Source organism: Acipenser ruthenus, chromosome 59 (assembly GCF_902713425.1).
Source record: "Acipenser ruthenus chromosome 59, fAciRut3.2 maternal haplotype, whole genome shotgun sequence".
NCBI classification, from domain to species: domain Eukaryota; kingdom Metazoa; phylum Chordata; class Actinopteri; order Acipenseriformes; family Acipenseridae; genus Acipenser; species Acipenser ruthenus.
In genome coordinates, this window is record NC_081247.1 from 2,518,410 (window position 1) to 2,545,576 (window position 27,167).

Below are 27,167 nucleotides of genomic sequence, written 5' to 3' on the forward strand. Positions count from 1 at the left end.
ACCTCGAAGAGGGTGTTATCGTTTTAAAAGCATCTTACATTTTTATAAACGCTTTAAAAACATGTTTAGAAAGTTGAAATTAAAAAAAAATACACCGACTTAACTAGGATATGTTGATTAATCTGCCTAAAATAAAAATACCTTTATTACTGTATATAGTTTTTACCTCGTCCTCTCTTCTAATAGGCAAAAACATATCATAAGCAATGCATTTTCACATTAACTCTACATTTAAAAAATAATAACAATCATCACAACGAAGTATCTCTTTAACTGAGTTGAAAATGTGTAATGGGAACACGAAATACCTTCTCCTTGTGTCGCCGGGGCACTGTTTTGGTGCGGGACCCCGTTTTGACCAAGGGGATTTCAACAAGAGTCTGAAATGTTTTGGGGTGAGTAGTCAGCGGTGTTACAGTTTAAACATTTCATTTGAATTAACTTGACAATTAGCGAGATAAACAAAACAACACGTTAACTGAGAGTTTCCGATTCACGTAAAACATGCTCTTGCGCGCATTCGTCGTAGTTTTTATGATAATACGAGACAATGAATATTATTTTGAGAATGCCTGTTCAGTCACAAGTTATCGTTGGCAACATGTGAATTCAAAATGTAAAATTTTAAACATTTGTAAAGAAAGAGTATGTCTATAGACGTTATTATTATTATTTTATTATCATCACCAGCGGTATGATTATTGTTATGAAAATTGTTATGTTTATCTCATTCATTTAATAACAAACGACGAAAAAGCACAAAAACACACAACTTTATAACTAATAACAATAGCAGATTTAGATCGTTTCCCACAGTATCAGTATCGGTAGTTTTGTAAATTATAATAAAGTCACAACATTGATAGAGTCACTTTTCTTAAAAACAAACTGTTATACAATAAAAGCCACTGAGAATTTATTTTATTATTTATTTATTTATTGTGCCTAATGTAATCTAGGTGAATTGTACAATCAAAAGAACCATGTTTTGTGAGATTTATATTCTATTTTGAGAAATTGTTATAAACTATAAATATAACAGGTTTTACAATTTGTAGTGACTTTAGAGCTCTGTTAAACATATGACCACACAAACATACTTAAATATTTTAGGACAGACATGTAGCAGAAAAAAAGGATATATATATATATATATATATATATATATATATATATATATATATTGTTTGCGATTGATAATTACTGGGATAATCTTACTTCGATTTCAAAACTGCTGCATTGATGATACGCAGACTGTCCTCATAGGAGATGAACTCAATCACTCTCATTGATGATACACACACACTGTCCTCATAGGAGATGAACTCAATCACTCGCATTGATGATACACACACACTGTCCTCATAGGGGATGAACTCAATCACTCGCATTGATGATACTCACACACTGTCCTCATAGGAGATGAACTCAGTCACTCTCATTGATGATACACAAACACTGTCCTCATAGGAGATGAACTCAATCACTCGCATTGATGATACTCACACACTGTCCTCATAGGAGATGAACTCAATCACTCGCATTGATGATACTCACACACTGTCCTCATAGGAGATGAACTCAATCACTCTCATTGATGATACACAAACACTGTCCTCATAGGAGATGAACTCAATCACTCGCATTGATGATACTCACACACTGTCCTCATAGGAGATGAACTCAATCACTCGCATTGATGATACTCACACACTGTCCTCATAGGAGATGAACTCAATCACTCGCATTGATGATACTCACACACTGTCCTCATAGGAGATGAACTCAATCACTCGCATTGATGATACTCACACACTGTCCTCATAGGAGATGAACTCAATCACTCGCATTGATGATACTCACACACTGTCCTCATAGGGGATGAACTCAATCACTCGCATTGATGATACACACACACTGTCCTCATAGGAGATGAACTCAATCACTCGCATTGATGATACTCACACACTGTCCTCATAGGGGATGAACTCAATCACTCGCGTTGACAATACGCTCTGTTCGCCCACTGTAATAGGTAATGTGTCAATAAAGCAAACGTTTGCTGTATTTATTTAAGTGATAAAAAATATGTATATTTCTACAATTCTTTCAGAAATGGGAATTTTCATATTACACGGCAAACGGGTACATTTCATGGAAATCAAGACATCCGTGAAAATAATACAGCTTTAATAAGGTTCTTGAGAACAAAACGGTTGTGGATTAAACAACAAAGCAATTGAAAAGGTGACCATCTCAAGCTGATGAAAGTTTGTGAGTTGTGCCGCCATCAACAAATCAATGCAGACCTTGCTGGTATAGTACAAAGACGAATTTGAGAGTCACTTTGAATAGAAAAATATCCGATGTTCTCTAGTTCTTCTGCTGCATCTAGCACTAGTACTGCAGAGTCTGCATCTACTGTAGCAAGCCTCAGATAGTGTTGCTCTCCGTGCTCTCAGTTCAGGTGCAGTGCTATAAACAGTGGTGCTGGTGTGTGTTCAGGTGCAGTGCTATAAACAGTGGTGCTGGTGTGTGTTCAGGTGCAGTGCTATAAACTGGTGCTGGTGTGTGTTCAGGTGCAGTGCTATAAACAGTGGTGCTGGTGTGTGTTCAGGTGCAGTGCTATAAACAGTGGTGCTGGTGTGTGTTCAGGTGCAGTGCTATAAACAGTGGTGCTGGTGTGTGTTCAGGTGCAGTGCTATAAACTGGTGCTGGTGTGTGTTCAGGTGCAGTGCTATAAACAGTGGTGCTGGTGTGTGTTCAGGTGCAGTGCTATAAACAGTGGTGCTGGTGTGTGTTCAGGTGCAGTGCTATAAACAGTGGTGCTGGTGTGTGTTCAGGTGCAGTGCTATAAACTGGTGCTGGTGTGTGTTCAGGTGCAGTGCTATAAACAGTGGTGCTGGTGTGTGTTCAGGTGCAGTGCTATAAACAGTGGTGCTGGTGTGTGTTCAGGTGCAGTGCTATAAACAGTGGTGCTGGTGTGTGTTCAGGTGCAGTGCTATAAACAGTGGTCCTGGTGTGTGTTCAGGTGCAGTGCTGGAAACAGTGGTCCTGGTGTGTGTTCAGGTGCAGTGCTGGAAACAGTGGTGCTGGTGTGTGTTCAGGTGCAGTGCAGTCCGGGTGTATCGCTGGTGTAAAAGCGGCAGCTCCCAGATCCGTGTTTAGCCATCTGGTGGAGATAAACACACACAGTTAAACAAAAGCAACACTTCACTCACGGTTTAATCGTCCTCGTTTCCTCCCATTAACCACAACAAAGGAGCTGATTACGGCGTCACATCCCCCTAAAGTACCCTAAGCCCCGCCCCCTCCGATAGCTAGTTCAATCACGTCTCCTCCAATTCATGACTGAAACATTGCTCACCGTACTAGGGTGAGGACTCCTGGTACCATGACACCGCCCTCTTCCTGAATGGCTGGCTTCCGACTGCCCCTGGAATGAACTGCCCAACCATTCAGTACGAGGCACGCAGTTCCTGTTGTACAGCGCCCCCACCGGTCGAGAGGGAGATTGTTGATTCGGATTCATTCGCTCTCTGTCACAGCAACTCACTTAATGTGGCTGCTGTTTGAGTCAGTGCAGAAAGCCCCTACCTTGAAATGTTTGACCCAAAGCCTTGTGTTAAGTGCTGGCTTTCCTCAGGTAAAAGGAAATGAAGACCAAATTACACTTCCTGGCCAAGTGATGCAGATATTTTAACTGTTGGCGACACCAACCCTGAAGAACAAGAACGATTTGATAGTTGTATAAGTGCACAGGCTTAAGTTTAGGCCAAATTCCAATTAGTTACCAAAAGGTAGAACTCAAGGAAATTTGAAGTTCAGTTTTAAAGCACCAAAGGTGGAAAATAACAGGCAGGAATAGCAGCAGCATTGAGGACAGGTGTGGTGCAGGACAGCAGCAGCATTGAGGACAGGTGTGATGCAGGACAGCAGCAGCATTGAGAACAGGTGTGGTGCAGGACAGCAGCAGCATTGAGGACAGGTGTGGTGCAGGACAGCAGCAGCATTGGGGACAGGTGTGGTGCAGGACAGCAGCAGCATTGAGGACAGGTGTGGTGCAGGACAGCAGCAGAATTGAGGACAGGTGTGGTGCAGGACAGCAGCATTGAGGACAGGTGTGGTGCAGGACAGCAGCATTGGGGACAGGTGTGGTGCAGGACAGCAGCATTGAGGACAGGTGTGGTGCAGGACAGCAGCATTGAGGGCAGGTGTGCAGGACAGCAGCATTGAGGGCAGGTGTGCAGGACAGCAGCATTGAGGACAGGTGTGCAGGACAGCAGCATTGAAGACAGGTGTGGTGCAGGACAGCAGCAGCAGTGAGAACAGGTGTGGTGCAGGACAGCAACAGCATTGAGAACAGGTGTGGTGCAGGACAGCAGCAGCATTGAGGACAGGTGTGGTGCAGGACAGCAGCAGCAGTGAGGACAGGTGTGGTGCAGGACAGCAGCAGCATTGAGGACAGGTGTGGTGCAGGACAGCAGCAGCATTGGGGACAGGTGTGGTGCAGGACAGCAGCATTGAGGACAGGTGTGGTGCAGGACAGCAGATCACAAGGAGGACAGGTGTGGTGCAGGACAGCAGCATTGGGGACAGGTGTGGTGCAGGACAGCAGCATTGAGGACAGGTGTGGTGCAGGACAGCAGCATTGAGGACAGGTGTGGTGCAGGACAGCAGCATTGAGGGCAGGTGTGCTAGGACAGCAGCATTGAGGACAGGTGTGCAGGACAGCAGCATTGAAGACAGATGTGGTGGGGGACAGCAAATCACAAGGAGGTCAGGTGTGGTGCAGGACAGCAGCATTGGGAACAGGTGTGCAGGACAGCAGCATTGAGGACATGTGTGGTGCAGGACAGCAGCATTGGGGACAGGTGTGGTGCAGGACAGCAGATTACAAGGAGATCAGGCCAGGCAGCAGAGATGAACAATGAGGCAGCAAACAAGTGGCGCAAACATCACACTTCTGTTTTTGTATCATTTCAGTGTTTTTCTTGTATTTTAAGCAGTTGAATATGGAAGCAACAACTTGCTCATAAAGAAGTGTCACCCAACAATTTGATTTGGAACCCCAAAATCTTAGGCCTAGGGGCAACATGTTCGTCTGGAGCCCTGACTGTCTGAATCATGTTTGGTGAAACTTGTTAGGACATTCTTTAGCAGAAGAGTTTTGTATTGTATTTTGCAAATAATTAATTTTTTTTTGTCTCTTTACAGTGTTTAGTTTACTTGAAATTCCCTGACTATAAACAGAAGAAAGAAAGAAAAAAGAAAGAAACAAAGATTGTGTTGCAAGCATTCATGAAATAAACAGAAATTATTTCTTTGGAAAGGGAGAGAAAGATAAGGGAAGAATGCAAACAAGAAAGCAGCTTGACCTCAACACGAGTGCAGAGAGGTTAAACCCGCCCGATTCAGACAGTCCGTACAAAAGGCTCCAATACCAATCCAAATTCCAACACGAGTTCAGATGTTAACTAACACTCTGCAGGAAAACCCAGCAACCGAGAATAGACAATATGAAACAAACGCAAGATTGGAATGGAAATGCAGCTGCGATTGAACTTCATCCACATTCAATAAGACACAAGAAGCAGCCAGCATGGAGTCGGGTACAACTTCACATTGAGATAGAAACACCTGCGTGAACGAACAATCTGGAGCAAATCAGTGCAAGACATGAAAATGGACTTTAGTGCAAATTCATATTCCAATATGAGTTCAGATGTGAACACACTTACTCCGGATTTACAAATCGGTAGTAAAAGACAAGAAGAAATCAATATGGACTCAGGTACGACCTCAAATTCAAACACAAACACTGGTGTGAATGCTCTTACTCCAGATTCTCAGATCCACAACAAAACGCAACAGGATGTGAGAACAGACTTGAATTTGGAGTCAGATTCCGGAAATAAGTCTCGGAAAAGGAAACAGAGTGGGACAAATCCCATTGGGAAACATGCCTTGAACACGGAAACCACAAATCCTACTACAATTCCCAAAAGTGGTGCCAGCACTATCAGGAGTTTGGAATTAGGATCGGATTGGGGACTCAGTTGTGAATCGAAACGACATGAGAGGAAGCAGCAGCTGAGGCCGGATTTCTCAGAGACCACGGGATCGGACCAGGGATTAAATGCCGCTGCAGACACCAAGTTGGTTTGTTACGGGCTTTTTTCAGATTTAAATTTAGAAACTGCATCGCCACGGCGCAACACAAAACTGAACCGCGAGGGAATGCAGAGATCGCAACGCCCAAACCACGGAATTAGGAACACGAAAGCCAAACTCAGTATTGGATTACACACAGAACATGGAACAAGCTGTCAGGTCACAAAACAGGAACTGCGGAACGCAGCGGGGAATCTACAAAACACGGATTCAGAATCAGAATTAGACTTTGATTCCAAACCCAGGTGTCAAAATAAGAAACGGAAAGCCAAACGAACTAAAGAAACGCGACAAGACATTCTGACGCGTGTTGGTTTGAACGCGGCTGGAAATTCACAGAGCACAGATTCAGGATCAGAGTTAGATTTGGATACAAAACAAGATACAAAACCAAAAGTGACGCAAAAGAAAATGCAAGAAGAAAATCGGACGCATATCAATACAAAAGCAGCCAGGAATTCACAGAAGACAGATTCAGAAACAGATTTAGACTTTGATCCTGGACCCAGGTGTCAAGATGCAATACGAGATACGAAACAGAAAGCGCAAAGAGGAACCAAACACAAGCAGGCCCACAAACCGGACTGCCCACAAAGCCTGCTGCCGGCACCCCCTGAAACTTCCGACCCCGAGGACCTGTACAGCGCGAGGGGGGTCCTGTTGATTGACGCCATGGGGGTCCCCTACACCCTGTGCATGCGGCCGATACTGACTCCCAAAAGCGGGGAGCTCCAGAGCGACACGGAGCTGTCGCGAGCCACCGGCAGCCCTCAGCCTACCCACATCAAAGCCTACGTGTGCACGGTGTGTTCCAGGGCCTTCCCCTACCGCTCCTACCTGGAGAGGCACCGCATCAGTCACCTGGAGATGAAGCCCTATGTGTGCACCGACTGTGGCAAGGCCTTCAAGCGCTCCTCGCACCTCGCCCGCCACCGGCACGTCCACTCCGACGCCGGCAAGCCCTTCCAGTGCACCGTCTGTCAGAAGGGGTTCCGAGAGCCGGGGGAGCTGCTCCAGCACCAGAGAGTGCACACCGGGGAGCGGCCGTACCAGTGCCAGGTGTGCCGAATGAGGTTCACCGAGAGAACCACTCTGAGACGACACTGCCAGAGGAAACACTCCGCAGAGGAGCAGGGGCACAAATACGAGCCCGAGGCAGGAACAGTGTCCGATTTGACAGCCATCTGAAATGTCTTTATAATACATATTACACCCTGGTATTGATGTGATACAGCCATCTAACATGTCTTCATAATATATAATAGACCTTTTAACAATCAAAAAATAAAGAAAAAACTAATAAAAAGAAAGCACAAACGATAATCTCAACCAACACATCAACAAGAGGTGAAACTGCCTGATACTGATTTGAGTATCACATTTGATTCCTTTATTTATTTAATAAAACTTGTATAGTTCATGAGTTTATATGTATTAGACAGGGATGGAAATACGACTCCTGTTGCATAGCTGTTTCACCCATTCCAGGTTTTAGTATGTGCTTGATTAGCTACAGTGTGTATAGATAACAAGCTCAGGTGTGTGTGTTATTAAACTCATAGTAAAACCAGAATGGATCAAACTGCTCTACAACAGAAGTTAAATCCATCTCTGTTGGAGCCCCATTCTCCCTACAGTGTGTATATCTATCTATCTATCTATCTATCTATCTATCTATCTATCTATCTATCTATCTATCTATCTAGATAGATAGATAGATAGATAGATAGATAGATTGATCTATCTATCTATATACACGCTTGATAATGTCCCACACAACCCAAAGTTAGTCCAGCACTGTAGAAAAAAGGAACAGTCTTACCAAATGCAACACTGAAAGTGTGGAACCAGGGTAAAAGAAGAGTGCAGTCCAGCTCTTTCACTTGAACAGAAACCCCTTACAAAGCTGAAATAAGCCGGGTTCCTCTTCTCAAGCAGGGCACGCAGTCCTCCTCCAGTGCTGAATCCAAACAGTAGTGTAATGAACAGATTAAACCACTTCAGGCTGTGTAGTGAATACAGAAAAACATAATCCAAACAGCTCCCTCAAACTCACAAATAAGAGGTAAATCTAAAAAACAATGAGATGAAAAAAACAAAAGGATAGAAAGAACCCCCCCCCCCCCCCCCCCCCAAACTCTCCTAATTGCCCCACCTTCTGAGTCTCTCCCACCTGTAGCACCTAACTCCTTAACTGTGGATTGGCCAACAGTGGTGCATTCAATAAGCAGAGCTCTCTCCCCTGGACCCCCGTATCGACGGACGCGGTCATGCAAAGCTGTGTGAGGAGCGAGCAGTTTCAAAATGCCAGGCAAGATATCACAATGTGTTTAATTCATTTTTTAAAATGTAATTACTAGTCAGCACCGCCTAATCGGGACACTGATAATCTGAATGTCTGCTTAAATGGGAGATGGTTCTTCCCAGTGCTGTTTCTGTCATTTAATTGGGACTTCACTTTGTTTAATTGGGATACTGTATTTTAAAATGATGAACGGAGATCGCTTTTCAAGGTCAGCGCAGTGCAGTAATTACGTGATTACTCTATGATTTGAGTAAACCAGGTTGAACTCTTGAAGGAGCTGGAGTCTCTGTAATTTCTCAGGCTGCTGTGGAAGGAAATCAGGCGTGTCAACATCCCAGGTGTCTCGCCTTGTTCATTTAGAAATAAAAAAAACATTGATTAATTTTGTTTAGGATTAAAAAAATAAAAATAAAAACTTTTAACATTTATTCTTAATGTGATGTGATTTCATTCTTTTTCTTTAGTAATAACAGTACTGTAAAAATACTTCTCTTATGCATGTTGTAAGTGATGAATGTAAGTGTGACTGAGGTCCTTGTTTAATTGGGATATTTTTACATCTCCCAAGGTGTCCTGATGAAGCGGTGCTGACTGTGCTGCTGTGTTTTTGTGAAGTTACGACACTTTTCTTTTGATTTATCATCTCGAGGCCTGATTTGTCAAGTTATAAACATGTTTCTTTCAAAAAATATATCATAATCTGTTTAAAAACAAAAACAAAATGACAACAAAAATAATACTTCCCAGACATGTGTTGGTCAAACAAGTCCTTATTTGGAAAAAAAAAAATTTGCAGGTCAGCCATTTTGAACTTCCAGCAAGGCAGCTCAGAGCTTGGCTCTCACCCTGGGCTCTCTGCTTATTGAACACACTCCAGTAATAGTTTTTTTTCCCCCCCAGGGCCAACCAGTATCTTAATCTGCATTATTAAAAATATATTTAAATTAAAATGAGACAATTATCTTATTTTACTGTGTATTCTAAAATAATTTCCTGAACAAGAGGAGGCCATTCAGCCCATCAGTGCTTATCCTGCTCAGAGTAGCTGATTGATCTCAAAACTTTGTCGGGTCTTAAAGGATCCCAGTGATTCAGCCTCCACAACGTGTTTCGGTAAACCTGGTGCCTCATTTCTGCTGTGAGCCGCGGCTCGCCCTACGTCCAGAAAAACGCACCAGTGTTTTTTCCAAACGTGGCCAACATCAGAAGTTCTTGTCCTGTGTCAAAAGGTCACTGGGGATTGTGGGATAGTATTGTGCTGTGTATCAAAGACACCTGTAACAGTACTACGCTCAGGGAAAAAAAACTGCCCGAGCAACGGATGCTGCAATTGAAAGAACGTGTGGAATTCCTCACAGCACCCATTAACTGTTTGTGGATTTCAGAGCCAGCCCGATTGTTAAAATAATTTTTGTTTCTTCGTTCTCCCAAGTGCCGCCACAAACTCAAACTTTGACAGCCGTAGTGAAAAAAGCTTGAAATGTGTCGCTCTGTCCCCGTCGGCTTCTTATCCAGCACACACCTCCCTGCTCTGTGATGATGTAGTTCCTTTGTGAACAGGTCTGGCCACATCGGGTAGGATACAGCAAACCACGGTCGACCAGGGCTCATGTGGCCAGCAGTGGAAACACCCTTTTCTAGGGCCTGGGCAGGCTGGACTGGCAGTGGAAACGGGGTGTTGGTAACCCCTCCCATTCACTCACCACTCTGTGTGAAGAAGCGTTTCTTCCCCCCTGTGGCCTGCGTTTTCTCTGGTTCTGGTTTCTGTGCTGCACCTGGGTTAGGGTAAGCAGAACAGCCTTCCTCATTTCATTCAGTCATGTGACAGTGTGAGCATTCAACTCTGCCAGCCCCGCCTACTCTACATTAATACAGACAGAGAGTAGGCGGGGCTGGCAGAGTTCAAAAGTCAGTCTTTCACATGATTTGAACGGAATGATGAAAGCTGTTCAGTGCCTGGCCGTTGATTACCAATACATATAATAACTGCTCGTAATTTTAAAAAAAAATCATATTTACTGTATAAAGAATCTTAAACTGGCATTTTTTTCACTCGTGGAATGGTCAATCAACTTCTGAATCATTAACCAGTGAACTGAGTAAGAGTGGATGGAATGCATGTGTGTTGCATGAAAAGCAGATCAAATAAGTCCCGGTACTGAGTACCGGCAGAATTTCACCCCTGGATGAAAGGATTGTATCTGACACAACAATACCTGAAATCTGGCCTGTCCTGCACTTACATTATATTTGCTACTTAGGTCACAAATGTGCATTTTTCAAAGAAGCGTTATAGTAAACATGTATTTTAATTTTTAAACATGATATCTGCTACTACTCTGGGTGACAGAATTCTGCTTGCCCAAGCCATGCTGTCAGATAGTGCGGCACTGTCCTGGAAATACGGAGAGTGAAGCTGTTGTGTCCTCCCTCTCCCTTCAACAGCTTCCCCTGTTGACTGACAATAACTTCATTACTCCCTCCCCATAACACCCGTCCACCGTGCCGGAATTGCTACTGGTTCGAGAAGCATGGCATGAGTTTACAAAGTGACACTAGCTGGCTCTTACTCCTATAAAGACACTGCGGCTGATCCAGCCTGTGTTACACGTCTACTGCAGACAACTAGAACTGAAGAGCAGAGCATTGGCTCCTGTGCAACGTTAGGGAGGCAAAATCTACTGAGTCACCTCACTGTGCTACAGCTGCCCCTACTGGCCAGGCAAGCAAAAACAACTGCAAGACTCGCCTTTGTCCTCCAGGGGGCGGTAGCTCACATCGCTGTGGCTTGAGGATCGGAGGATGTTCACTGACCTTCTCCTGAGCTGTTGTGTAAAAAAGAAAACGTTGAATAATTTCTGGACAGCATTGCCTGCGTCGGCTTGACCTCAAGGATCTGCAGCAAAAAACTTCGAGCTGAACTTTGTGAGGTGTGTTTTTTTTTTAAAAGCTTGTATACTAACAGCTATGTTAGTAATGGAGACTTCTCCATGTGTGTGTTTAATCTGCTGATTAAATAGTTTTATTGCTAAAAATGACCTTGTTTTGAGTTTTTATTTTCTCACCAGTTTAGATATATTTTCCTTTTATGTATTTGTTTCAGAAACTTTCATTTTCCTCCACTTTGTACGATACGAGACGGGGAAAGTGTGTGTGTGTGTGTGGGGGGGGAATCGACTGCACAGATTCACGTCTGTTAATTTAGTGAGACCGACAGCAGTCTTGTACCAGAAGAGAGGGAAAGGGGGGGGGGGGGTCGACTAGACAAAATATTAAAATCAAAACAAGGTTTTCCCAGAACAACAACAAATGTTTATTATCAATTTCTCAGTACGAATATCAACATTTTGTTTTTTTTTATAAACATACTTTTCATAACTATTGATTACAGCTTTAATTACTGAAGTAATTCAATCAGTTCAAAATGTAAAAAAAACAAAACAAATTAGAAGACACTTTTTTTTGCATCAGTATCATTCTTATAGATCACTTTCTGCACTTCCTCTCAAAACTTTATTAAAAACTGATCGTAACTTACAAACACATTCCCTGAGTCTGACCTGTCCTGCACTCCCATCCGCTACACACGCCTCAAATAGGCAGCTTAGAAAGATGTTGAAGCAAACATGGATTTTCATTGTATCTGCTGCTACACCAGGGTAAAGAAATCTCTGTTTGCACAAGCCATGCTTTCAGATCGTGCTGCACTTCCTTGGTCACCTGGAGGGTGAAACTGCACCCCGTCCACGGCTTCTTTCATTAACCAATCAGCTGTTGCTTCCCCTGCTGACTGACACGCTTTCAGACAGAGTGTAACACATTTCCTGTGAGTAAGGCATGGAAAGTGGGAACTTTCTTTAACTCAGTGTAGGAGCAGATATCACATGAAAATCCATGTTTGCTCTACCATCTTTCAAACCTGCACATCTGAGGAGTGTGCCGTGCATGGAAGTGCAGGACAGGTCAGATTCAGGGAATGATTTTGTCAGCTACAATTACATTAAACTACATTTGAAACAGCGACTTGGTACAGCAGTGAAACCTCAGTCATCTTAAGCAACGGACTGTTCTTGTAGTTTAGATTCACTTTGTATAATTTCCTGTGGCCTCAACAGAGCTCTCAGAATCAATATCAGGTATACCAGACTGGGAATTCAAATCTAACAAATTTGAAACTGCCCGTCGTTGAACTTATGACGTTTCTTTTAGTATTTCTAAATTCAGCACAGTTTTGTTTAATATTTATGTAAGATACCCCCCAAAGTTTAAGCATTATTACCCTGCAAACACCCTGCCCCCCTAGTGAATAAAAAAAAAAACACAGCAGTAAGTAAGATACATATATATAGATAGATAGATAGATATAGTAGTCTTTGCATATAGTAACACCTCCTAAGAGAACACTTATGGAATTTTCCCATTGTAAAAGCTCCGCCTAATGGAACCGGAACTCCTCTTAAAAGAAACCCTTTCTCTAGCTAGCGATTCACTGCCGACCGATACAGGAGTGTTTTGTAACCTGGTAACTCCTCATCATCAAAATCAAATTCGAATGGCTTATTCAATCTTTTCAAAACTGACTTGTCATCGCGAGAGTAATCTAGAGAGCAATTTTTACTATATGTAGGGGTTTTGTTAATTGAGTTTTTCAGTTAGTTTATTATTAGAGTTTCTCAATATAAGCTTGCCTATTGCTTTTCTCTTATTCTGTTAATGCACGTGCTTCACGACATACGTAATAAATACATTTGCATTTGATTCACATAGTGATTGGCCTTGGCAGATTGTGTCTGTAGTCTTTCTTTGTCACTGTCAACACTTTGCTTGCTTCCCGAAGGGTTGTCTCTTAGCCAGAGACTGCTGTGTGTGTATACTGTGTGTATATGTCTTACTGATGTATTTGCAGGGAGGGGGCAGGTTAATCATGGCTCCACTCTGCTGTACCCGATGTAGTTCAGACATGATTCGGAGAGCTCCGTTGAGGGAATTGCAATCAGTAGGAAGGACAGTTCTGTTGGTTCGGCTGCTCTTGAGTTTCATCAGCAATGGCAAAGGGAACAGGGTGTGAAGAGAGAGAGCGAGGGGGAAGAGGGTCGGAGAGGCAATATTAACGAGGGAGCGGATCAACAGAGACACCTTCCAACACCTTGTGGAGTCGAGGCCACGTCAAGGCTGAGATCAAACGGTGACCCGATAGCAGGGACGGGTCCTAATAAAGTGACCAAGAAGTGCTAAGGCCACAATTAGCTTTTTGCTGCTGTTAGTGTTTTAACGATAGAAGGGTGTCCGGATACATCCCCCTTCTATTACAATTTAATGCGTTTTAAAAAAAAAAAAATACTTTGAACCTGAAGCACCTCACAGACCAACACAAAGAAAAGTTTACAATATTGTTCAGTGACAGCTTACTATTACTTTCGGCAGTAGTATAGGTTGAGAAATAACATCAAGCTCTGCTAGAGCTCGCTTCGTTTAATAAATCCCTCCCCTTTCAGAGTGTTTGACGGGTTCTTCAGCGGAACATCTTGTTCCATGCACAACAGGTTTCACCGCTTTCAGTTTAGGAGGTGTTTCTTACCAGCTGAGCTGCGATTGGGTGGGGCGGAGCTATCCAGAGTCACCAACAGGAAAGCGTCAGGTTTGATTGACGCCCGTTGCATTCGATTTTCCTCAGCTTGGATACCTCAGCCCCGGCTGCTGGTCCGAAGCACAATAAACTGAGAACGACGGCATTGAGCAGAAAGCCCCTGCAACCCGATGCACAGTAACAGGATTCAGGACGAGTCGATAAAGAACCTGGCTCTAAAAGAAATATTACTTTGAAACATCAGAGTGATTTATTAGGGTCTCTGGTGAAAAAAATAAACGTTGAAAATTGAGCCTAGATATACAGGTTCAAAGCTTTAGACATTTTTAGTGTTTCAGAAATAACTGGTGTAGATTTTTGATATATTTGTCTTAATACTTTTTAGCTTTAAGGACTGTATATAACTTAAAATGCCATTTTGAATTAGTATTTATATATTTGAACTGGTCCCTAGATTTGAATATATGGGTTTTTTTCACCTCGTCCACGATGTGATCGTTTCCGAGATCGATTGCGCCTCATATGGATTTACAATAAATGTAGTGACTTAATTTAAAAATGTAAAAATATATTGAGATATTTTCTTAAAATATATTTCACAGCAAAACTTAACTTAATTTATTTTCTTAAATATATTTTTAAATAAAAAAATATATATGTTGTTTGAAGCCCCCTCGCTTTCCTGAATATATTTAGCGCATTCTCTGAACCATGTATTTCAATTGTAGAAATAAACTGAAGCATGGCGTTTGAAGCTCCTTTCCTTCTCTCCAATCTGCATTAACCTCCCTCTCTGTTTCTCGCGCTTCAAACGCTATGAAAATCACTAGGAAGCTCTCTTACTACCCACACCCTCCCTCACTCCTCTCCCTCTAGTGTTTGAATCTGTAGATCTCTCTATTTTCTTTCGCCTCCTCTCTCTAGTGTCTGGCGCAGTAGAAGATGGGCAGCAGCAGGTTGTCCAGGTTGTGTGTGTTTTTATCTCTCTCTCTCTCTCTCTCTCTCTCTAGCGTTTGAACCCGTAGGAGATGGGCAGCAGCAGCAGCAGCAGGTTGTTCTCCCCCTCTCCCCTCCTCTCGTGTTTGAAACGGTATGAGAAGAGCAGGTTGTTTCCTCTCTCTCCCTCACCCTCTCTCTAGCGTTTGAACCGGTAGGAGATGGGCAGCAGCAGGTTGTTCTTCTTGAAGGCCTGCACTTTGAGCGCGGTCTCCTCGTCGAGCGAGGTGTAGCAGCGGCGCGCGTAGTCCAGCAGCCGCTCCTTGGCCGGGTCGAACTCTCCCACCTCTGCGATCTTCTCGGGCGCCACGAGCAGCAGCTCGGCGATGGGCGTGGTCGAGGCCACGGTGTTCCGGTCCACGCCGTGGTGTTGGAACGCCTTCGTCATGTTCTTCAGCTTCTGATAGGTCAGGAGGATCTTCCTGTAGCGGAACAGCACGCCCGCTGGGTCTTTGACTGAGGAGAGAGGGGTTAGAGTCATACTGCAGTCAACTCTTATCTTACTGTAGAATGAATAGGCTTTAACTCAGAGGAGAGAGTTACTCAAGACCAGTGTCTCTGTTAAACATGGATTAGAAGATCTTGCTGTAGAGGAATGTTTTTTAACTGAGAGCGGAGTGGACAGTCGAAACATAATATCCAGTCTGGTTTCTAGTAGTAAAACAAGTTGGGTTTTAAAGGATACCAGTGATTCTGCCTTAACAACATGGCTAGGTAACCCTTTGTAACCCATTCCATCCCCTCACCACTCTGTGAAGAAGTATCTCCTTCCCTCTGTCTCCTCAGTTCATTGCCTCAATTAATCAATTAATGGATTACTGCAGCTGTTATTTTGCCTCAATTAAGTATTAACCATTGATCTCTCTGGCACTCCCTTTGAGTATCACAAAACCCTGACCCTCTCCCCTCCGATTCACCACTCACCTCTCTGCCTCTCTCTGGAGATTCTGATGACACGCCTCCTCTTGACAGCATGGTGACCGTTAGCTGAGGCCATGCCCCTCTTGGAGGCCCCACTCCCTCGGTCCGACATGGCCTCCTCTCCCGACATCACTTCCTCTTCCTCCCACAGCCCCTCATCTTCCTCTCCCAGTAGATCTTCATCTCCATTCACCCCAAACCCCAGTCCTCCCATTCCATCACCCTTCAGAGCTGCGTGAGACAGAACAAGATTGTATTAGAAATCAACAGGGAGACCCAACTACAATAACTTAAATACTAAAAAACTAAAATTCAATGAAGTAGGGTGGGTTCACAGAGCGTGATCAGGTTCATCCCCTATGAATGACAATGTGTGTGTATCATTATATATATGTATATATAATATATATATGCGCTTTACTTGCTCTTATCTGCCCCCTATTTTACTGCATTTAATCCTGTAGAGTACTGTAATCTGCCAAGTGTTATTTAATCTGTAGTATTTTGTATTTAATTACATCCTGATGTAACTATCACTGACACTGTTATCTGCTCCGTTATTGAATCGTATTTTGTCATATACTTGTACTTGCTAGAACCAAAGTCATTGTATTTTATCTTGCTCTTAATTGTATTATTACTTGTACTGTGATTCTTGAAATGTATTTTTGTTTACGACAGTAAGTCGCCCTGGATAAGGGCGTCTGCTAAGAAATAAATAATAATAATAATAATAATAATAATAATAATAATAATAATAATAATAATATATATATATATATATATATATATATATATATATATATATATATATACAGTGCCTTGCGAAAGTATTCGGCCCCCTTGAACTTTGCGACCTTTTGCCACATTTCAGGCTTCAAACATAAAGATATGAAACTGTAATTTTTTGTGAAGAATCAAGAACAAGTGGGACACAATCATGAAGTGGAACGAAATTTACTGGATATTTCAAACTTTTTTAACAAATAAAAAACTGAAAAATTGGGCGTGCAAAATTATTCAGCCCCTTTACTTTCAGTGCAGCAAACTCTCTCCAGAAGTTCAGTGAGGATCTCTGAATGATCCAATGTTGACCTAAATGACTAATGATGATAAATAGAATCCACCTGTGTGTAATCAAGTCTCTGTATAAATGCACCTGCACTGTGATAGTCTCAGAGGTCTGTTTAAAGCGCAGAGAGCATCATGAAGAACAAGGAACACACCAGGCAGGTCCGAGATACTGTTGTGGAGAAGTTTAAAGCCGGATTTGGATACAAAAAGATTTCCCAAGCTTTAAACATCCCAAGGAGCACTGTGCAAGCTGTGATAATATTGAAATGGAAGGAGTATCAGACCACTGCAAATCTACCAAGACCTGGCCGTCCCTCTAAACTTTCAGCTCATACAAGGAGAAGACTGATCAGAGATGCAGCCAAGAGGCCCATGATCACTCTGGATGAACTGCAGAGATCTACAGCTGAGGTGGGAGACTCTGTCCATAGGACAACAATCAGTCGTATACTGCACAAATCTGGCCTTTATGGAAGAGTGGCAAGAAGAAAGCCATTTCTTAAAGATATCCATAAAAAGTGTCGTTTACAGTTTGCCACAAGCCACCTGGGAGACACACCAAACATGTGGAAGAAGGTGCTCTGGTCAGATGAAACCAAAATCGAACTTTTTGGCAACAATGCAAAACGTTATGTTTGGCGTAAAAGCAACACAGCTCATCACCCTGAACACACCATCCCCACTGTCAAACATGGTGGTGGCAGCATCATGGTTTGGGCCTGCTTTTCTTCAGCAGGGACAGGGAAGATGGTTAAAATTGATGGGAAGATGGAGCCAAATACAGGACCATTCTGGAAGAAAACCTGGAGGAGTCTGCAAAAGACCTGAGACTGGGACGGAGATTTGTCTTCCAACAAGACAATGATCCAAAACATAAAGCAAAATCTACAATGGAATGGTTCACAAATAAACATATCCAGGTGTTAGAATGGCCAAGTCAAAGTCCAGACCTGAATCCAATCGAGAATCTGTGGAAAGAACTGAAAACTGCTGTTCACAAATGCTCTCCATCCAACCTCACTGAGCTCGAGCTGTTTTGCAAGGAGGAATGGGCAAAAATTTCAGTCTCTCGATGTGCAAAACTGATAGAGACATACCCCAAGCGACTTACAGCTGTAATCGCAGCAAAAGGTGGCGCTACAAAGTATTAACTTAAGGGGGCTGAATCATTTTGCACGCCCAATTTTTCAGTTTCTTATTTGATAAAAAAGTTTTAAATATCCAATAAATTTCGTTCCACTTCATGATTGTGTCCCACTTGTTGTTGATTCTTCACAGAAAATTACAGTTTCATATCTTTATGTTTGAAGCCTGAAATGTGGCAAAAGGTCGCAAAGTTCAAGGGGGCCGAATACTTTCGCAAGGCACTGTATATTATAATTAACGTATTTCGAAGCCTTAACCACAGCTATCACTCAAAATGCACGATTGGTTAGTGCTGTGTGTCAGGAAGACACACACACTACATTTCATGATTACATGTCAGGTGTGGTTTCAGAGTTCCAGGGTGGGAATAAGGGATGCGCTTTCACGTTAGATCGGCTCGTCTCAGCAGTGGATGCTGTTCTGCCTCTGAACTCATTTGCGCTACTGTGCCTTTGTAACCGCCAAATAAATATTAGTAAAAACAATACAGCAATTACAGTGTTGCACTTAAGACAAAGTAACTTTTTAACATAAGCATTTAAAAGATCACATTTTGATATGTTTGATAGGACTCCTATGTGTTTTAATGCAGTACAGGCTTAGTGCACTGGGGCAGCTGCTCAGTGGGTGCCTCCCACTTTTGACAGGTGGTTTACAGTAAGAGACAGTGTTTTTAGAGGCACTTATTGTACAACAAAGTCAGCGATTTGCCATTTTAACCAAAAAACGCAGCACGCGTACATCTTCATATTTGAAATGTGAGGTTATTTTAATATAAATCATTGAAATACTTTTTTTACCTCTTGAAACTCAAAGTTAGTTCAGCGTGCACAGTAAATCCAAGACTGACTTGCGGTTAAATAATGAGCTTATTTTTGGACATTAAAGGCTTTAATAGTTTAACCCTTTAAGGACGTGATGATGTAACACGATCACGCAGAAGTGTCATTCTGTGATCGGGTAAACGCGATAAACTCACTTCGTTTCTTTAACTTACTGGGCCACCATACTTTGCATTACAGGCTGTAAACACATATCGTTGGATAGGGGAGGGATTGAATTATATATATATTATTATTATTATTATTAATTATTTCTTAGCAGACGCCCTTATCCAGGGCGACTTAGAATCGTAAGCAATATATATATATATATATATTTTCACGGAGACGTGCTTTTAACAGGAAAACACTGTAAATCTGATGCATTTGACTTAATTAGACGTAATTTGCCAGCTCGCCTCTCACCCTGCAGTCCTGGCAGCTGGTTTAACTGGTTTCCTGCTGTGCTCTGCTGCTGGTAGGAAGCCGTGGTGGAGGTGGCACTGTTACTGGTGTTGCTGGCCCCGTGGTGCTGCTGGGAGGACTGGGTTCTGGAGCCGTGCTGGGAGCTGGGATGGTGCCGGGGGGGTGGGGGGGGCTGTGGGGGCTGGCTCGGAGCAGCAGGCTGAGACGAGCGACGAGAGAACGTGGAGGAACCAGACCTGCGAGAGGAGGAGGAGGGGTCTGCAGAGGGTCAGGAGAGAGAGAGAGAGATTAATATGAGAGAGAGAGAGACACACACTGATAGATGGACATGCAGGTAGACAGACTTACCATTGTCTCTGCGTCTCTCCCATGAGTAGGATCTGGAATCACCTTCTGAAAGAAATGAGACTGAGCTTTAGAGATCGGAGTGAGCAACAAGGAGGATAAGCAGCCTCACTACTGAAGAGAATGGCATGGAACAAATTTATACCATTCTACTATTCTCCTCACCACTTGATCCTCCCTGCACCACCCTCTCCTCTCCCCCCCACCTCACCTTGGTCCCCCTTGGTGAAGGCGATGAAGCGGTCCAGCTGACACCTCAGGAAGTCTCTCTCCTCCTCCAGGTCCTCGATCCTCTTCTGAAGCCAGGAGTTCTTCTCCAGGGAGATCTGGAGCTGGGTTCGAAGATTTGTCACCACCATGTACGAGCTGGGGGTGGGCTCTGAGATCTCTGCTAATCAGGACACAGGGCAGAGGAAACAGCCAATTAGAAGACAGTGTGCAGAATTGACAGAGAGATAGAGAAACACATGCACAGAGACAGAGACAAACACACGCGCACAGACAGACAAAGACACACACACACAGAGCAGGGCTGCAGAATGTTCTCGCACAACGTGACCCAAAGGATATGGTCAGGGGCCGAAGATTATTTCCGCCCCCCCGGAACCGTTATTATCAGGCTCATATTGGACACACTGTCACTCAAAAACAAATGCACACTTGACTTTAAATTCTCATGCTGTGCTCTGTTAGGGGTGTATTTACATGAGCAAGATGTCAAAGCATGATGTCATTTTTCACCCTGCATGCTTGCAAACAACACGTAACCACAGTGATACAGTAATACAGCATCGTGGGAATACAAGCTTTTTGCTATTTTGTTACATTTCTTTTTTTTCAAATTTTGGTAAAATGTTCATTTTGATATTAAAATGCCACCTCCAAGTCATCAGAGGATGAAATGAGATTATAGTAAAAAAAGAAATGAGACGAGATGGTGGGTATTTGGTTACACACGTTATACCTTTCTATATATTCATTCCATCAAAAGTTCAATTTTAGGGGGGCTCCCGAGTGGCGCATCCAGTAAAAGCACTCGCTAGAGTGCAGGATGCACTCTATAGCCTGGACGTCGCCGGTTCGGGTCCAGGCTATTCCACAGCCGACCGTGGACGGGAGCTCCCAGGGGGCGGCGCTCAATTGGCCGAGCGTCGCCTGGGGGAGGGAGGGTTAGGTCGGCCAGGGTGTCCTCGGCTCACCGCGCACCAGCGACCCCTGTAGTCTGGCCGGGCGCCTGCGGGCTTGCCTGTAAGCTGCCCAGAGCTGCGTTGTCCTCCGACGCTGTAGCTCTGAGGCGGCTGCACGGTGAGTCTGCAGTGTGTAAAGAAGCGGGCGGCTGACGGCACACGCTTCGGAGGACAGCGTGTGTTCATCTTCGCCCTCCCGAGTCAGCGCAGGGGTGGTAGCAGTGAGCTGAGCCTAAAAATAATTGGGCATTTCAAATTGGGGAGAAAATAAAAAAAAATAAAAAAAAACTAAATTGGCAACGACTAAATTTATATTAAAAAAAAAAAAAAAAAAAAAGTTCAATTATAAACACAGTATTTGAAATGCATAATTCCCACGACCAGCTAGTTTATTTATTTTGTGTGTAATGGCAATGCAGACTCCCGTTTGTACTTCTCCCGTCCATTTCATACTTATATAAATTATTATAAGTTATATAAGTTATTTTATTCAGTGTCATATTTACTGTCCCGACACTGTTTATTCTTTATAAAGGTAAAGGCTGTTTCCACTCAGAATAACAGTCAACGACGTTGTTTGAAACATGTTGTGTGTTACTCTTCTTTAACAATTCAATTGATACCTGTTAAGCCGTTCTTGTATCTCAATCACACTGAGAAACGTGTTCACAGCAAAACTGATTTCATTTATGTTTAATTTTTGTTTTTTTTTAAGTTGCAGTTAAGAGTGTGATTGCATTCTGTTTGAAATCTACTTCAGGTGTCATTTACACAGCATATTCAGGTTCACTCCCTCCCAGCACACACTCGCGTGGGCGGCACACACAGTACCCAATTCATGTGTGTGTGTGTGTGTGTGTGTGTGTGTGTGTGTGTGTGTGTGTGTGTGTGTGTGTGTGTGTTGTATACGCCATTTTTGTTTTGTAAATTACAGTACTAATTCTAATGAGAAAAAATGAATGTAAAATATTTCATGAAAAACAAAAAAAGCATCGCTCCAAACGAGAGGCAGGTTACACACTGTCAGAAATGATAAAAGAAATTATGTGACTTGTAATGTAAAGACGCACACTTCTGTCGCTGTGTATATCGTTGCATGCAAGTCACCGCATTGAGAGCCACAATCCTGCAACATTTATATGTATCACTTAGTTACTAAATAACAGGAAGGAAAGGTAACTGTGACAAATGAAGCTTAATTATGAAGGCACTGCAGCTCATACACAGTGCTCACCCTTTATAACACTATAGTGAGGAGCCCACAGTTACAAGACCGTGCTATTTGTGTTCCGCCTTATAATGAGTTTAAAAGGGCTCCTGTAATGGCATTATGGAGCCAATGGAAGCTACGACCCTATCGTGTTATAAGCGATTCCGCACTGTAACGAGGCGTGTTATAACGGGTGAGCGCTGTATTATGTGAAAGAAACAACCTGAACGATAACCCGCTAGATTTGGTTTTATTTAATATTTTTATGATTAAAGCTGATTGATGTAGAAATGCAGTCTTGGCTAGCAGAGCACTCCCCTTTCTAGTTACCTTTCGTGTGCCTGGGAGTATGGGAGTACCGAGCGACATAACCAAACTGGTCATGTGATACAGAAAGGCGGCCCCCCGAGTCTGCTTTGCGTTTATAGAGATGTAAACCCCGGCCCTGGTCCTGGATTGCAGGCCCGGGCCACATCGAGACAGTGGACCAAATCCAGGTCAGCCCTGGGCTGCCTTTTGTTTTGTTTTTTATAGAGAATTCACATATGAGAAGTTCGCAAGTGTGAATGGGGTCTAAGATATCCTCTTTACAACCCACAATAATGCTCACACAGGATTTCTCACTTCATTTTTTAAAAGATTAGACAGCATGGCCTGTGTCCTCATAAGGTAGGTTTTGTCAGGTCTTCCTGCCTTGTGGGGACTTTTTGAACAAAGACACACACACTTGTATACACACAGAGACTATGGTACAGGGCGCTGTATGGTGCAAGCTGCTATCCACTCACCATGGACAGGTCAGAGTGTCTGACTGGCTGTTCTGACCTTGAGTGGGTGTCAGTCAGCTTGTATCACACACACACACACACACACACACACAACACCCTGGACTAGATTCATTACAATATACAGTGCAATAAAAACAATTAAGCAGTGTATCTCATTTTAATGTGAGGTCATTCCCCCACCTGATACATAGGCATTTCAGAGGGCTGTATCACATCAATATCAGGGTCTCACCGTCAAAAGTGTTCTCTGATTGGCTGTAATAATCAGGCTGCTCAAAATTATTTTCTTCAAAGGGAATTGAAATCTCATACTCCTCATCATCACGTTTCACTGAAAAAACAAAAACAACCAGCCTGTCAGTGACATCCATCCCCCATCGCCACGGCTGCACGTTCACAAGCAGAGGGATCGGGGCGATGACAAGCCCACGATGTGACGTGTATCAACGTGCATCTTGAAATGTATTTTTGTTCACGGCTGTAAGTCGCCCTGGATAAGGGCGTCTGCTAAGAAATAAATAATAACAGCATGGACAGAAGAAGAAATGCCAATGACGAGTTTAATGGAAATTGGAGAGGTGGAAGACCTTCATTAGGTAAGCGAATGAGGTGTCCTGGTAAAGTCTATTAAAATGATTTACAGTGTGTGGAATAACGTCTTGTGTTCTCAAGGTGTAAACGTGTGACACACAGACGGACGGATGTACAGACAGGCAGGCAGGCAGGCAGACAGACAGACAGACAGACCCCCCCCCCCCCCCCCCCCAATGTATCAATTTGCTTGCTCTTCACACTTGAGACACTTTCACACCTATTTGATTTGCAAGTGATTCGAATCGTGGTTCACTTGCAAACGAGCTGATTTTTTCTTTCAGGTTTGCTTCAGTTCACTTCACACCAGGCGAATTAGGGTCTCTTAAAGTAAATTCAAATGTGTTTGTTTGGTTCACTTGCAGCTTCATGCAGACTAGAGTTCTAATAGGAGGCTGTGTGGTCCAGTGGTTAAAGAAATGAGCTTGTAACCAGGAGGTCCCTGCTTCAAATCCCACCTCAGCCACTGACTCATTGTGTGACCCTGAGCAAGTCACTTCACCTCCTTGTGCTCCGTCTTTCGGGTGAGACGTAGTTGTAAGTGACTCTGCAGCTGATGCATAGTTCACACACCCTAGTCTCTGTAAGTCGCCTTGGATAAAGGCGTCTGCTAAATAAACAAATAATAATAATAATAATAATAATAATATTGGTTTCACATTGCACTTTTCCAGCTTGGAGAACAGTTTAGGTTCTGTGATTGTGCTGTTGTCCGTGTTCTTTTAGTGCTTACAACATCAAATCACTGTCAAAGAAACACAACATACCGAAACAGTGTCAAGTACTTGTAGGAAAATCGCTGTTCTTTGAGTAAGAGCGACATCGACATGTGGTGTTTAGATGACGTTTCAAGCGAAAGCAAATATTACAGGGGCGCGGCTATACCATAACTTTAGTGACCACCGTGTCTTTCTACCAGAGACCGGCATCATTATGTCTCCAGTCACATGTTGTTTACGATCACGTCGCCTTCTGATCAAAATTGTAGATATTAGTACTGACATATGCTTATGTTTTCGACTACTGATTCGCCCCATTGCGGCTGTACTTCATGCATCCAGGGCAGCTGAAACATCATAAAAAAAACTAACAAATTGTGCGCCCCTTCCTGCGATTTCATTGGGCAGTGAGCGATGCCCGCTCGTAAATATTATTTTTGCAACGCGACCTCCTCCACAGAGATGGACGGGCGCATCAGGGAATGTGTTCCGGGCTTCACCGACATGGAAACTTCCTAATCTCCTGCTTTTATTAACAGAGAGTAAACGGGGAGGGAATGAGCTGTATGACGGATACATCAGTGTTATAAACTGGAGTGTGGCTATAATAACCAAAGCGATTGTATTATTATAGTCGTATTGTTATTTATTATCAGTAGCCTGCGATACAGTCTAGCATTCGGGACATCTCAATGTAATGTAAACAGCATGGATATTATGTTGCTGCTGTTCAAGTCTTTATGTATCAGCAAGCCGCTTTCCAAGGCGTACAATGGAAAAGACAACGCGTGTGTCTGTCTGCCCCCCTCCCCCCCAAAAAAAGTAGTGAAAGCCGCTATACTACACAGACATTATATATAGTCAAACCGATTAAAATATAAACGGGACAGCATAATTTAAAATACCATATGGACTCGACACCACTGCTCCACACACACACACACAAAGCACGCACCAAAGTCAAATATTTTTAAGAAGTCCAATACAAACCGCAAGCACACGCGGATTTTATATACAATATACAACAACCATGCGTGAAAACAAATTATATATGAAAAAAATGTTACCTGTAGGTTTAGGAGCACTGTTGCGTTCCTCGTTCATGATTGTTTTTCACGTTTTTTTTTCCTCCTAGAATTACAATCTTCCCAAGTTCTTTTTTTTTTTTCTTTTTCCGTTGTTTTTTTCTGCCTCTTCCCGTTTCCCCCTTTGTGTTATTCCTGAGTCCTCAGCAGAAAAACACACAGTGTAATTATAATGAAGTGCCGCCTATATCATGTAATTACTGCATGGGGGAGGAAGGCGCAGAGTCCCCGCGATTCCTGCATAGAGATCTCTGTTTAGACTACAGGAGCCGAGAAAAGACTATTCTGTATCCGCGAAAGATTCATAAAAACGCGGACATACACAGCCGTGTTTCAGGAGAGTCCACGCGTGTTTTTGTTTTTATTTTTGATTCCCTCACCCCGTCGATTTAAATGCAGACAATAACAATTTTGCGAGTCTCTATCCCTCTTTCTCTCTCCGCTCTCTCTGACTCACTTCCTGGCAATCCAGGGACCGACTACAAATATCCGGATTCAAGCTTGAGAAAAGAGAATTTGGGAGAGGGTCGTTGTGTTTAATGTTTTTTTTTGTTTTTTTTGCATGATTATTATTTTATTTTTTAGGGAGCGTCATAAAATTAGCCAATCTTTTAAAAACATCTACCCATCTATATATTATTATCATTTAGATAATCAGGGGACTGATTCACTTGTAAATCTTTAGCCTGTATTTCAAACAGGAGGAACTTTGATCTATTCAAGGACATCATGATATTTAGTGAGATAAAAGTAAGGAGACGAGGGGATCTGAATTGAGTATGGGGTAAAACGGGATATAAAATAATGACCCCCTCTCTCTCGCCAAATTCGAATTATTTTGACTAACTGAACAGAGTTTATTTCCGTTTTGCGGTTCGTTGTTTCCCCGTCGGACCCGTTTCTCGGAGACGCTCCTTGTGTGTGAAAATGGGGCAGTGGGAAGTGTTTGAGAATTTAATTAAAATGTAAAATAAATAAATAAATAAATAACCAGAAATGTTTATACTTTTTTATTTTTAAACTAGAATACTACAGTTGCTCGGTTAGTTAAAGGAAGAATATTCCTTGCGCGCATAAGTTAATTTTGTTATTTATTGTATTTTTGTTATTCCATTACCTTCCAATGCTGTACACATTTTTTTAATTATTAATGATGAACGCTTTTAAATTGGCAGTTTATTTATTTGCTATTGAAACGGAATGTTGATAACATGCAATAATAATAATAATAATAATAATAATAATAATAATAATAATAACTGGCATGTCTGCGCGTGTTTTGTAATTAGACATGTTAATAACGAGTTTGGTAATTACTTCCCGCTCCGTGTCTGTGCAGTGAATCAGACCCATGCATGCACACACTTGCACAGACGCACAGTGAGAGACGAGTGCTGCTCTGGTCATGATAATGACTGGAAGGTGAATCTAGTGACTCAAACGACTATTCATAGATCTTACGAGGTGTGCACATCCATTCGTTATAACCCTAGAAATGTTTCCCATAGTTAAAAGCATAGCAAAGTGCAATAAAGCATGAATATTGCTTGTGCCACCTAAGTTAATTTTGTTATTTATTATATTTATATTCTATTAATATCCAATCTATTATTATTATTATTATTATTATTATTATTATTATTATTATTATTATTTATTTCTTAGCAGACGCCCTTATCCAGGGCGACGTACAATTGTTACAAGATATCACATTATTTTTACATACAATTACCCATTTATACAGTTGGGTTTTTACTGGAGCAATCTAGGTAAAGTACCTTGCTCAAGGGTA

General features: G+C 42.6%; 2 protein-coding genes across 6 annotated transcripts; one reads left to right on the forward strand and one right to left on the reverse strand.

The window, feature by feature from the left end:
* On the forward strand, window positions 1-8,907 carry LOC117409922 (zinc finger protein interacting with ribonucleoprotein K-like). The gene is made up of 2 exons (XM_034016234.3): window positions 1-395; window positions 5,218-8,907. The coding sequence occupies exon 2, from the start codon at window positions 5,680-5,682 to the stop codon at window positions 7,360-7,362; it is 1,683 nt and encodes a 560-aa protein (XP_033872125.3). The 5' UTR covers window positions 1-395; window positions 5,218-5,679; the 3' UTR covers window positions 7,363-8,907.
* Window positions 8,908-11,768: 2,861 nt separating this feature from the next.
* Window positions 11,769-25,902, reverse strand: LOC117966814 (coiled-coil domain-containing protein 106-like). Of its 5 annotated transcripts, none has more exons than XM_034913515.2 (7): window positions 25,358-25,900; window positions 23,213-23,311; window positions 20,007-20,186; window positions 19,799-19,840; window positions 19,451-19,708; window positions 15,987-16,214; window positions 11,769-15,518 (listed from the first exon to the last, which is right to left on the reverse strand). In XM_034913515.2, the coding sequence occupies exons 1-7, from the start codon at window positions 25,392-25,394 to the stop codon at window positions 15,202-15,204; spliced, it is 1,161 nt and encodes a 386-aa protein (XP_034769406.2). In that variant the 5' UTR covers window positions 25,395-25,900; the 3' UTR covers window positions 11,769-15,201. The 5 variants fall into 5 exon arrangements, with proteins under 5 accessions (XP_034769406.2, XP_034769405.2, XP_034769403.2 ...); XM_034913514.2 differs by having other exon boundaries at window positions 19,799-19,843; window positions 20,007-20,183; window positions 25,358-25,899; XM_034913512.2 differs by having other exon boundaries at window positions 19,799-19,843; window positions 25,358-25,899.
* Between the last annotated feature and the right edge of the window lie 1,265 nt (window positions 25,903-27,167).

Bases quoted from the DNA above. Each gene is read 5' to 3' on its own strand.
- LOC117966814 (XM_034913512.2), bottom strand. From the start codon at position 25,394: ATGAACGAGGAACGCAACAGTGCTCCTAAACCTACAG. The intron at 19,709-19,798 runs GTAAGTCTGTCT...GACCCTCTGCAG, and splicing joins GGAGAGACGCAGAGACAATG to ACCCCTCCTCCTCCTCTCGC. The intron at 15,519-15,986 runs GTGAGTGGTGAA...CTCTCTCCTCAG, and splicing joins CTCCAGAGAGAGGCAGAGAG to TCAAAGACCCAGCGGGCGTG.
- LOC117409922 (XM_034016234.3), top strand. From the start codon at position 5,680: ATGAAAATGGACTTTAGTGCAAATTCATATTCCAATATGAGTTCAGAT.